Source organism: Plectropomus leopardus, chromosome 8 (assembly GCF_026936395.1).
Source record: "Plectropomus leopardus strain MGB_pleo_1.0 chromosome 8, ASM2693639v1, whole genome shotgun sequence".
Classification (NCBI taxonomy): Eukaryota; Metazoa; Chordata; class Actinopteri; order Perciformes; family Serranidae; genus Plectropomus; species Plectropomus leopardus.
Window position 1 is genome coordinate 23029709 of NC_142183.1, and position 13211 is coordinate 23042919.

Sequence of the window (13211 nt, forward strand, 5' to 3'; positions counted from 1 at the left end):
ACCAAACAGATAGTTTCAAGGCAGCCACAATCAAAAGCAAAAGGCTGCAGTTGAATTTTGTTTGAGACTGACTGACAAAAAGAGAACACAACATCATCAGATATTAATTATGATCACATTAATTTTCAGCTTGTGATTATAAAACTAAAAAAAAAAAAAACCAGGAAACTAATCAAAAGGCCTATTGCGGCCCTGAGCACGGTAGCTGTGCCGACTGCTCACCACACTCAAAGCGCTGTTAACAAACGGAGTCTTTGAGTCTATGAGAGGGATGAAACACTGATTACTGGTGACAGCTGACAGACGTGGTTTGATTCTTGGGAGATATGCCAAATTCAGCACAGAGCAGAGAACTGCACTGATATGTGTAAACAAACAGATGTATGCGTTGACTTACTGACAGGTATAGTCTGTAGGACTTTAGACACTTAACTGTGGTAATACTTTTTAAACAGCAAGGAATGGACAAGGGCTGAAAATGGTTGGATACATACTCGTTGATGACGAGGTCTGGTGCGAAGCAGAGCATGTTGCCGTTGCACTGCTGGTAAGATCTCCAGCCCAGACCGAAAGACATGAGAAAGAGCCAGGAGCACTGCAGCAGAGTCATCTGGTCGTCCAGATGCAGGTTCCTGAAACCTGAGGGAAGGACATGGAAATACATCAAATGACTCCCAAAACAGTCACAAAGTGTTAGAGGGTGTGCATGTGACAATGAACCAAATAAAGATACACTGAAACATTTTGGTGTACATTGAAATGTCATCTTCAGCAGGTGATACTTTGAGAAAACAAATATATAATATTTTGAAGAAGCAGAAAACTGTTTATACAACTACGTTTCACACATTCTTCAGAAATTACTTGTCCATGCAAGAACCTTATGTTGGCCTTAACACCAAACCACTTTTTAAGCAATTTCACTGTTGCAGACAGACATCATGTCTTATCATGACTTTTACCTACTGTACATTGTGTGTGTGCTCTGGTGATCTTGATTGTTTGGTGTAAGGTGGTAATAAAACTCTGTCCGAGCTGCTTAAAAGGTCCTGTATGAAGGATTTAGTGAAATCTAGCTGTGAGGTTGCAGAACTAAAACTTCTACCGTGTGCCAAGCGTGTAGGAAGACTACGGTAGCTGACAGGAAAACACGAAAAATGCAGATGTCCCGATCTAGGGCCAGTGTTTTTGGTTTGTCCGTTCTTGGCTACTGTGGAAGAACATGGCGAGCTCAATGGAGGAGAACCTGCCTCATATGTAGATATAATATATAACGGCTCATTCTATGGTAACAAAAACACGTCAATTCTTATTTTTAGGTGATTGATGACCTAATATTTTTGTGGACACAAATAATTGTTATCATGCCATATTACTTAAAGGGAGTTTGGCAATATATTTTCCACAAAGGGCAGGATGGGAAATAATCTCATAAGGAATCTAGTTATCGTCTTGCAAACAACGACCCTGCAGGATCCAAAGTCTTTGCAAAATCTTACAGTGTGACTAAAAACTCATATTGTGTTTTGATGCCAGAGGGTGTCAGACTTTAGTCTTTTAAATTGCTTTTCAAAATCTGCTGGTGTATGGTAGTCATTAATCAGACTTCACTCTGTTTACCAAATGTTCCTACGTGTCAAATTAGTCTCAGATAAAGCAGACCCAGATGTAGAGCCAATATGTTTGTTTACACAAATCAACACAGACACACACCTGTTTGCATTGCAGCAATACATGACAACATCTCCTGTTTTTTGCTAACACTTGTAAAATATTCAAGCTTGCAATGTGTTGTGTGTTGTTAAAATAAAACTAATTTGAGCTTTCTGGCTGCATTTTGGGTGGTGTGTGGTGTCACACGTCAAATTAGATACCAAACAATGAGGACAGCACACATCATAAACTTGCCTTTGTGCAAGTTTGACTATCTGGGGTATCATGAGCAACACTTAAATACAAGAGTTTACATGTACACAGATGTCATTACATGAAGAGGGGACCAAGTGCAATGTGTATTCAATGATAGGAAAAAGAAATGTAAACAGTTTCTTTTGAAACTTGTTGCACCTGCAGATTAAGGTACAAAGTACAAGGTAGATTTATTTGTCCTTTTTCTTAAATGTGGTTTAAGAAAAATATGAACCTAAATTAAACTAAATTAACCTCAGTGTGTCACACCCCCCTCTTTGCAAACTTGCCAACCTGCTCAATCCAAACATACATAGTTTACACCCACTGCAAAGGACACGTTTACACGCCAACTGGCAGAGTAGTCCAGTACTAACCTGGCAGAGCCTTGGCCCACTTCACAGCGGAGATGACCTGACGGCCGCCCAGCCTGTTGAGGGTGGTCATGAGGCGGGTGGAGGTGTCAGGCAGGGTGCTGTCGTAGCCTGCGTAGATGGTGTCCGGTTCGATGGCCTTCAGCAGGGACAGCATCGTGGGAACGAGTTGAGGCATGCACTTGGGCAAAAGGGAGCGAGCCTCAATTGGCGGAGAGGGAGTCAGCTCGGGCAGGTTGCTCGGCTGGACGCCTTTTAAGCGGTTCAACTTCTTGGTTTTGCGTGCTGCAGAGCAGAAATCGGGGATGAACACTGAGGGAAGTGAAATAAAGAGCAGATGGGATGCATGGTTTGATGTTATCGGTGTGGTTAATACGTACCTTCCAGGTTCATGCCTGCCATCAGACACTTGCGGAAGCGGCAGGCTGGACAGTTCTTCCTCCTGATCTTGTCTATTATGCAGTCGTTCCTCCCAGCACACAGGTAATTATGCTGCCCTGAGGCACAGAGAAGAAGAAGATTAATCTGTTATTTACCTTCACTGCTGTGGCAAACACTCCAGGGGGAAAAACTAATTAGCTGTATCACAGTCCTTTACTTTGTAATGATCGCGCCTCCAACTTCAAATCATAATGACTCCCGCATTTGGGCAAACTTATGTGACAGAGGTTAGTGATGAATGAGTTTATCACAGGCGAAGAATAAATCAGCGAGGAAATAATGATGTCTTATGGCTTTGTACCTTCCACTGCTCTCTTGAAGAAGACCTTGCAGCTGCCACAGGTGAGAACGCCGTAGTGGCAGCCTGAAGCCTCATCAGAGCACACTAGGCAGATTTTATGAGTCGCGCTCTTTCCCTGTGGCGTGGATGCAATGGTTCCCACTTCCTGTCTGGATGTAGAAAGTGGAGGGAGAGGGAGGAGACAGAAGAGAGAAATGTGAGCGATATTCAGTCTCTCTCAAAGGTTCCCCATGGAGTTTTTGATCTCTAGTAGAAGCTCTAAGGAGCTGATTTTCTATGAGTGGATTGTCGTTTTGTTTTTGTGCGTAAGTATGAACATGCGCATTTAGGGTGCTGATAAATACACATTCCTGTCAAAGCTTTCACGTTACTCTACAATTCTAAAGGTACTGGTAGGGCTTCACTTTTGTTAGTGAAATCGGCTTTGGCAGTTTAATACAAATATATGACTATTCGTTCCTTTTGTCGATATAGAGTTTCAATGGGGTTTGGCAGAATGTCGAGGTAATATTGTTAGCCAAGTGACACCTTTAACCTAAAACAAGCTAACTACACTAGCAATGGATCAGAAATGTGCAAAATATTTTGCTGACACTAGATATCAAATAAAAGTCAAAGACAGCATTACGTTGCTGTAAGCTGTAAATTCACCTTATCTAACCAAAAGGCAGAAGGTAAGGTTATCTCTGAGCCTGACCCGGCAGAGCCTCTCTGGGCAGCTGCGTCCGTCTCACTCTGACTCACCCTGGGTCCTGGTTCAGTGCTACCCAGAGGGCAGGGTGAGTGCTCACTCTGCAGCTATATTTGAGGGTCCGAGACGTCCCCTGATGTACACTGCAGTGATTTTTCAAGCAAAAATGTCAAATATTTTCTGGTAGCAGCTTCTTAAATGTGATAATTTCCTACTTTTCTGTGTCATTTGTGATAGTAAATAAAGTCTTTGTGTTTTGGATGAATGGTTGGACAAAAGAAGTAATTTGAAGATGTCACAGTTTGGGCTCTAAGAAATAGTGATGAGTCTTATGACAATTTTTTTTTTTAACATTTTATGGACGAAATGATAACTCATAAAATAATTGTAAGCCTCATCAACCATGAAAACAGTAAGTTGCAGCCCTATGACTGATAATTTGAATCTTCTACTTTTAGGGTGCAGCCCTTCATGGTAGTTATGCTCAGAGATGCAGCAATGCGCCAGCAAATGCAGGAAAAACTGCTTGCTAGCAATCATGGACTTTAAAATACAGCTTTCAAAGTTTTAGGAAAAAAACAGCTTTGTAAGGTTTTATGAGGAGGGAAATCTATCAATCATGTCTGTTAGAACACAAGGATCCACACAAATGAGCTATGGTGAGGAACTGAAAATTAACATAACTTTTTTGTTTGGAAGAAAACTTAAGCCATTTGAACATACTGGGCATTTTATCAACAAAGACAAAACATGACCTCTACTGTCTGTAGGATAGTGTTGCATTAAAACGACCTAGGTATCTAGAAAATAGCTGCACAGAAATTTTAGTCAAATCAGTATCAGATGCTACAGATAAATGCTGCATGACTACAGTATGCAGTTTGTACTGCCAGACTCGACACCTGAAAGAAACCTGTGTTTTGAGAGTTCATCTGTAGTTCATATTTACAACTGAGCTCCAAAAACTTTAAATATATAAAGTACACAGATACACTACACATGCTCCCATCAGACTCAATGTGCTCATTGTGCTTGATTTTTTTTCTCTCAAACATGCCTTCATTCCAAAAAATGTGAGTGCAGAAAAGAGAGACCCGCTGTGCTCATTTGGGCCTTTAAAGCTTAAATTATCGGACTATCCGTGGTTACATCCTAAATCCAGCGGTTGTCATAAAACTGCCCTTCTTTCTTCGATTGAACCACAAACGTTTCCAGACCAAGTTAACACTGGTGAGAGATTCACTTCTTCAAAACCACCACTAGAGGACGTCAGGCTTTACAGCATCCATGCGCCAGAGGTCCACACCCCCCTTTCCAACCCAGTGGCCATGCATCAACAACGCCCACACCTAGAGGACATTGAGCCTAAGACGTGCAACAACCGTGTCTGTCTGTCCATGTGTCAGCCAGTCTGCCACCACAATGACGACAAACTGTTTTATCTGATAAGGGCTGCAATGAACTGTCACTGCAAACTAACACACTTATGCAGATTTGAGGCAGGGGGCCAAGTTCACTCTTAGTTACACAATATGAGGGTATAAGAATGAAAGCAGGCCAGGCCCCAGTAGTCAGAGGGTGCGGCAGGATGGGAAAACCTGAGTGAGACATCAAAGCATTAACTTCAGAAGCATTCAGCAGTCAGATAAAAAAAAAACTATAAGAGAAAGACCTCGGAGGAGGCTGTCTAGCCATTACAGAGCTGAGAGCTTTCTGAGCACCAGTGAGAACACACTGTGGTCAATAAGTCTGTCCATTTACCTTTTATGACTCGCATTCAAAGATTCAAACTGTGTGCTGACAGTAGGCTTCTATTTCCTAAGTGTCTTCAGCGCTGCATTGTTTCGTACAGTTGAAATTGAAAATCTTTTGGTTGGGGATCAAACCACAAAGTGGGGGGCTCACTGAACAGCTCCCTCCTGGCTCAACTGTGAGGGGTGAAGCATGGGGCAGATTTAATTGAGAACACAGTGACTCAATCTTTGGAAATCCAGTAAACCAACATTTTCAAATACACCAGACAACCTGCTGTTATATCACACTCTGCAAAGACACTTTACCAAAACTTTCTGAGTTTTAATCCCAGTTTGGTAGTTACAGCCAAGCAGTTAAAAAAATCCCATTCCATATTGTGTGCACAATTTATCATTGTTTGAAGTGGACAACCTGAGCAGAAGGAACATTATTATAAATATTTATAGCTGCAGTGAAAATCAAAGAGCTGTGTTTTTAGACTTGGAAATTGGATTCATCATTCTAACTCACAAAAAGCCCAACCTAGGCAGGCTCAGACAGAAAATGCATTAATCATTCATATGCAAAATGGAAATAGGACACATAAAATTAACAATCACATGTCAAAATCAAACAAATTCAATAAATCCTGTTTAACGTGCCTTGTCTCAACCAGGATAGTGATTATAAGCAAAGCATCATCTCTAGTCCTGCAGAGGTTTTTGGGATTGCCACAGAATCATAAATAATAAAATTTGCACCAAGAAATCTAAACTTGATAAATCAAGTTGCACCATGTTGTCCCTGATTAAGAACAGGTCAAATTAAGAATGCTATGGGGCCACCTCTTACTCCTGGTGGAGTACCTGTAGCCCTTTGCTGTGGTGTTGATTGCCTTGTCTCTCCCACTTTCCTTTCTATTTTAAGCTGTCTTATCAGTAAAGGGATGAATACCCCCAACACAAAAAAAATAATATGTAACTGAAAAAAATAAAAATAAAACTATAACGCTATTTGTTCTGACTAGCACTCGAGGTGAATTAAAGAAAGTTGTTTGCAAAAGACAAAACAGTCACCAGTTGGGGTGTGCAATATCATCTTGTTCACAATAATTCTGGTATAATTATTAATAATAATAATAATAATTATATATATATATACACATATATAATGGCAATATTTTGACTTGCTGATATAATGACATCATACTGTTATGCATGGCAACAACTAACATAGCTGACAGTAAGACTGCTTCTAGCACGACATTGGAAACGTTGAGTTCCAAAAAGAGGAGTGGCTTCAGTATTGTGGAATCAGTGACGTCACTTGGCCTGGGTGTCCGATGGTACAGCCCAAATTGTTTTATGGATTGCTACAGTCTTTTGCGACACTTCTTGAAACCTGCTGTTTAGAGTAAACTCAGCACAGCACCTCTATCTCTCTGTACCAGGGAGGCATGTATGGTTCACCAGGTTATTTTGTCATAAGTCTGTCGAAATATAAACCTAAGTGAAGCCTGACAAAAAATGTGTTTGAATGTGCGATAGTCATTACAACATAACAGATTGTCAAAATTAGAGGAAGGTGTGTGTGTGTGTGTGTGTGTGTGTGTTGGGGGGTCTAATGGTCAACTCTGAATTACAGCTGGAAGAGTAGAAAAGAAAAGGCAGAGCGCACAGGTCCAGGTGGAGATAAACAACTCCATCTTTTTGGATTTTTCCAAAAGGAAAGGAAGAGTAAGAAGTTAGCTTATGTAGCACTGGTTAATATGACCAGATGTTTTATTCTTTACTTGGCAACTGTTAAGATTTGTACCTTAGATTTGTGGTGGATTTTGTTTTGTTGTACTTCTAAATCTCACTCTGAGTCACTGTTGCTGTTTTCAAACTTAAGAACAAAGGGATAATTTTTATTACACTTTTTACTTAATATTTGTTGAGTCTAATGTTTATGCTGACATATAAAGCCATACAATTATTCTGTTGTAATTGTATGTTCTTGAAATAAAACAAAAAATATTTTTCAGCATTTTTTTGACATCATCAAGAACGTCATTATTGCAAAAATACCTTGAAATATCTTGATAGTATTTTATGGCCGTGTCACCCAGCCCAAGACACCAGCCTACTTGACAATAGTGATAATCCAGTCGAGTATTATCACCCAGCTCTGCAGTTTTCCTCAGAGTATTTTAGCATCTTTCACCGCATTGTTTTGGTTTTACAGCCCATACTGTTATAATTTGGTTCAGTCCCAACAATCTCATCAGCATCGTCAGCAGCAGCAGCAGCTGGCAGCTGTTTTTTGCAGAAAAGCACTAAAACCCCACGGTATGCTCATACCAAGGGCCAAATGGCTGACAGAGAGCTAACTGTAACTGAAATAGAAAACAGAGGACTTGTTTCTGTTTGCTGCCTTTGTGCTCAATGCTGTAAAGTTGACTTATCTACTTTTTGATCTGGGGCTGTAAAAAATGGATTTCTCACTAGACGCAAATGGGTATATAAAAATATTTGTAAAAACTGTCAACTTTGAGTTGACTTGGAAAACTAAAGTCACCAAATAAGCTAACCTGCACCTTTTTGGACTGTATGAGGAAAAGGGAAGAACATGCAAACTCTGCAACGGCACTGGCCAGAAACATGGAAACACAAAGCAAATAAATGTTGTGTCTGCTGAATTTGTAAATAGGGAACTGTTTGCTAACAAGTTTGCCTTAACAACTTTATATGGTGATAATAATGTCAATATGGAGTTTACAGCTCAATCCACTGCCCTCAAGTTGCCAATAACAAGCAATTAATGCAATCCAAAAACAGTTACAGGAACACAGAATGCGTCATTGTAGCCATTTGAGGATCAGCAATAACAATAATAATTGTGCTGTGGCAAACCTCACATATTGAGGCATCATGATATGCATTTGCTTCCAACAAGTTATTCTTGCCTTCAACCAGCATGGCTGAGTACCTGCTGTTTGGTTCACAACCAACTACAGTAGCCTGGGCGAAGGGTCATACGATATATACAATTCATACAAAAGTAGTGCCACTGCGATGATGTAACCCACATGCCATCTGTCGCACACACAGATTTATGTGGGGTTTCCTTAACACACACTGCTATGAGAGCACACACACACATACAGTATATGCACACACACACAAACAAACAAAAGTGCTCTAAGCTCAAAAGGAGGCCGTTATAACCAGAAGGGTGGGTGGAGAAGGCTAATGAGACCAGAGTGATGATGACGATGATGTGGAGGGTAACCAGTTTGTCCTTCACTGGCCCACTGGGATGGTGTCAGCAGGACAGCTTTACTAAATGGGCTACTAGTTCAAATCCAATTACTGCAGCCGCTATACGTTTTCAACAACAACGTAAGCCTGAGGCGATGTCACTGCTTTTCAATGCTGTCTCTAAACTTAATTTAGACTCAGTGATGTCGACGATGTTCAACTAAGCCATGAAACAAGTTACAAATCTGTTTTTGTGGATTGCCAAACACAAACCAATCAAAGCAGCACGGCAGTGCAGGGAGACCGAATTTCCTCTTTCTGAAACCATCTGTTGAAGTGAGTGCTTGCCATCGGCAGGAAGTTCTTGCATTCCCTCAGAGTTTACTATAGGTCAGAGCAGAGCCACAGCACAGAGGCAGAGACACCCCGAGAAGGGCCTCGACTTCAACAAGAGAGCAGTGCAGAGAAAGTTAATCGCTTACGTCGGTTGGAGTGTGATCAATCAGCCCGGGTTCTAATGAGACAAGCCACTTCACGCACTTACGATAATACCGGTGGCCCAGCGCCCTGCTTAACAATTCATAATCCCCTTTTAGCCGTGAGTGTCACGAGTAGCTCTGCAGGCCCCTGCTTTATATACCCCAGCCTCTGTGTCAGTCCAGACAAGCAGCCATCAGACCTATATCATTGCAATGTCCAGCTGTTTCATTCTAGGTAGGGTACTTCATTTTGTGCTCATGCGTTTGCTGTATTTCACATAATAGTCTACATCATCCTAATGGACCTACTTCAGGCCTGGTAATTTATAATGAGTCATCTCGGAGAAAAATATGAACAATCATTCTGTTCAGCCAGTTGTCTCGGGGTCACACGTGAGATGAGGTCACACTCCTGAAATAAAGCTAGAAATATTACAGTGAGGATCTTCACAACCATGTGGCTGGGTGGCTGCATGCTTAAAACCTGGTTTCAGTATCACTGTGAAGATGGTCACGATATGGATCAACATTGCACGAACATCTTCTAATCTTCACAAAAACCCTGTGAGCATGACGAGAGCAGAAGGAAGTGCTCCTTCCCCGAGGTAAGGGCCACCAAAATAGAAAGGGGAACTGGTCTGCACGCTCTGAATCATTCTTGCATGCAAAACAACAACGGAGCTTCTATGAGGGAGTGGAGAGACTGGGTTTGTTTGGCCAAAGACTAGGCAGGACTTCTCTAAAATATCTCCCTCGTGTGCCTTCCAATAAAAACAGACAGTATGTCTTTATAAGTACTTGACATTAGTGCAATGTATTCACCAAACATAAATCACGCTGCCACATGAAATTAATACAATGGAGATATAGTACCCTTTGGAGCCGTTTCCCATTGACATCAAGCGTTTTTATGGCTATTGTTTTGCTCCATGAAACAAGCCATTAGTGAGGTACTCTTACATGTGACACTCTGGATGATTCCTCAGTGTCAGTGCATGCAAGGAGCCATTGTCTCCTCCTACATGCTGTATTAACAAACCTGCTTCAATAACAGTCATGTTTTGTAGCAACTATTGTTTTAGCGTCAAACATCAGAGGAGAAGACTTAACCTAACCCATGGCTGAGCACAAGAAAAATAAACCCAAAGGATTTGAGTTTCCATATCAGTTTCCATAATAGGAGCCATTAGGAGTGTATGTAGGTGGGAGGTGGCTTCCTGGCCTGTAAAATGAATTGGAGGCTTGCTGCTGCTACTGTGTGCATAACCATAATACCTTCAGCTGGAAGTGGGAGGAACCCACTCCCAAAGTTTGGCTTTGCTGACTCGACAACTGCACACAAAAGCAAGAAGAAGGGCGCAAACAACTCACAGACTTAGCTACATCCTCTTAACCTCGATATGGGGAATTTCTATAAGCCTATTCAGTGTCAAAAGACAACAAAAGCTAAATACAGAAAAACTGTGGTTACAGGAGAATGCGGTAATAACGTGAAAGGAACTGGAATGGTTGGCATTTGATCTGGTGCGTTAGCTCGGCGCCAGCTGTGGGCAGGCGGGAGGGAAAGTAGGTCAGGAGAGTGAGAGCTTCGCGGCAGCCCTCCGTGGTTAGCCTGCCATAGCACTCATGACAGACCCACACGTGCACACCTACACACTCATGCATAATACAGAAAGCTAAAAGACACGCACGCAGCACACACACACAAGCACAATCATAAAAAGGTGATTTACAGCAGCTGAAAGCTTCTGCTGACAGTTAAGGTCTCTGCCCTTGGTTGCAGGAAGCAAAAACAGGGGATGAAGAGAGAGAGAGAGAGAGAGAGAGAGAGAGAGAGAGAGAGAGAGAGTGAGAGTGAGAGTGAGAGTACGGGTGAGTGAGGCTGAGAGGTAAGGGGTGTGCCAGGTCAACACTGAGCACTGAATAGCGACTCTGACCAAAGATTATTCTCAAAACACAGAGCCAAGGCTGAGAGCTGAGACTACTAGGCTTTATATAAATACATATAGCTATATATAAAGACCATAAACTACTCATGTATCAAACTAGGCACCAAACCACAGCTGATACATCTGACAGCTGTTTATTTCTTCACCAGTTGGATCTATGAACCGACTTTAGCCCAATTAAGGCCTATCAAGGCAAATGCTGAGACAGAATAAGCAGGGAACAACAATAAGGAATGCCCGGGTCAAGTAAAATGCCATGTCGGGCTAGTGTATCTAGTTACTCACTTGTCCCATCGGACAAGTGTTACACAAGAATTAAACACAAAGTTTTTTTTGTTTTTTGTTATTACCTTTTGATGGAAATAGCTAAGGAGTGAGCCAAGTCAGTTCCTTCTCTTCTCTCAAACACAAGCAAGCATTTCAATTATCTTGGAAACAGGAGTTTACATTTGGGTTAGAGAATATGAGCACTTCAATAATGTATTGCACAGTTTTCTGCAAGTTTGAAAGCAAGGCAGATAAAAAGGGGTCATTTTTCATGACAATTAACTTTAGGTCTTTGTTGTTAATAAATAGCTGCTAATAAATACAACATTTTGTATAAAGACAAGTAAAACCTAACTTTTGGCAAAAACCCTACCGCTGAACCCTGTAACCTCATAAATACCGAGCTCTACTACTAAGCTTACTCTGTCATGAAGAAATACTCATTGAACAGGTTGTTACAAAGTCCTGCAGGCACTGCAGCTGTCAAACACAGCCCAAAGGCAAGGATTCACGCCTACATTTCGTCGATAGGAAGCATTACAAAGAGAATTGTGAAAGATGTTTACACCGATACAGTTTTGCGTCTTAAGTACATTAGTTGTTTATCTTTTGCAGAATGCCCGAAAACCCACACAGGAAGATAGTAGACATGTTTGCTGTGATAAAGTCAGAAAAAAACGCTCTAAATAACACATATATTTTCAAGTGGTTTTCCTCCTGAGCTTTATTCAGCAGTGAGTCATAGCCATTTTCCAAAGTTGACTCAATATTCCAACATGTGAAATTCTCTGGAGTTTTACCACCTTAGCAAAGACACTGCCGGCTGTGGTCTTCAACTTGCCCTGGCACTGCTTCATTCAGCCCAGACTGAACCACTGCTAAAATCAGCCCATGCATTATCATCAGTCAGTTAATATAAAGGCTACAACTAACAAGAGTTTCATTATAACTTCAACTGCCCATTATTTTACGAATGAATCAAACTTGTGCTTAAAATGTCAGGAAACTGCTGAAAATGCCCATAAAGCTCCATGTGATGTCTTCAAATTGCTTGTTTGTCCCAATAAAAGTGTAAAACCCAAAGATATTAGGTTGACTATTGCATAAGACAAAGAGGAGCAGCAAATCTTTACATTTACAAAGCTGAAGCAGCTTTTCATGTTCAGCCTTTTTTTTTGATGCATGTAATAAGCAGGACTGGCCTAAAAACAATGGATGGACTCATACAAAATCCCCTTCCCTTTTCATTATCCCTTATGACCCACTAGAAGTGTGTGGTGGTGTACTTATCTGCAGAGATGCTGCCCTCTTACTTATTCGTTTCTTAATTTGCTGTGGTTGGGACATTTATGTGGTGAAATTTTGTCAGAATTTTGTTGAAATGGCGTTCTAAGAGCTACAGTCATTCCAAGTTCTTACGGTGTGGACAAAGCAAAAATAATTGAGGCTCTTAGAAATACAGAAAAAAATCCAGAAAAATTACCTCAAAAACCAAGAACAATCTCATCAAGTCTACAGTATCAGCTGTCAGGACGCTCTGCTTCTGAAACGCTCACAGACGTTCCTGGTTGAATATAGAGCCGTGTGGAGATCGGGGCAGAACAGCATTGCAGATGTAATGCCACCAACACACTGCTGGTGGAATCAAGGCGTGAGCTTGCTCAAGTATCAGCTTTTCCATTATAACATATGTGTCCTTCCAACAGTAGTTGAGCAGCTTGCTGTGTGTAACAAGGAGGGGCCAACAATAATCCTGCATAGTATATCTGTCATGTATATTACAAAAGTAGTTGCCCATTCATTTTCTGTCAAGATTAATCAACTG

At 41.3% G+C, this 13211-nt stretch overlaps 1 protein-coding gene across 1 annotated transcript in view; it reads right to left on the reverse strand.

Moving 5' to 3' along the window:
• nr3c1 (nuclear receptor subfamily 3, group C, member 1 (glucocorticoid receptor)) overlaps positions 1–13211 on the reverse strand; it is a 29856-nt gene that overhangs the window by 8665 nt on the left and 7980 nt on the right. Inside the window, exons 3-6 of the mRNA XM_042493206.2 lie at positions 3025–3173; positions 2663–2779; positions 2286–2567; positions 495–639 (exon numbers count right to left, since the gene is read on the reverse strand). Of these exons, the coding sequence (XP_042349140.1) occupies positions 495–639; positions 2286–2567; positions 2663–2779; positions 3025–3173 (693 nt within the window). The remainder of the gene's footprint in view (positions 1–494; positions 640–2285; positions 2568–2662; positions 2780–3024; positions 3174–13211) is intronic.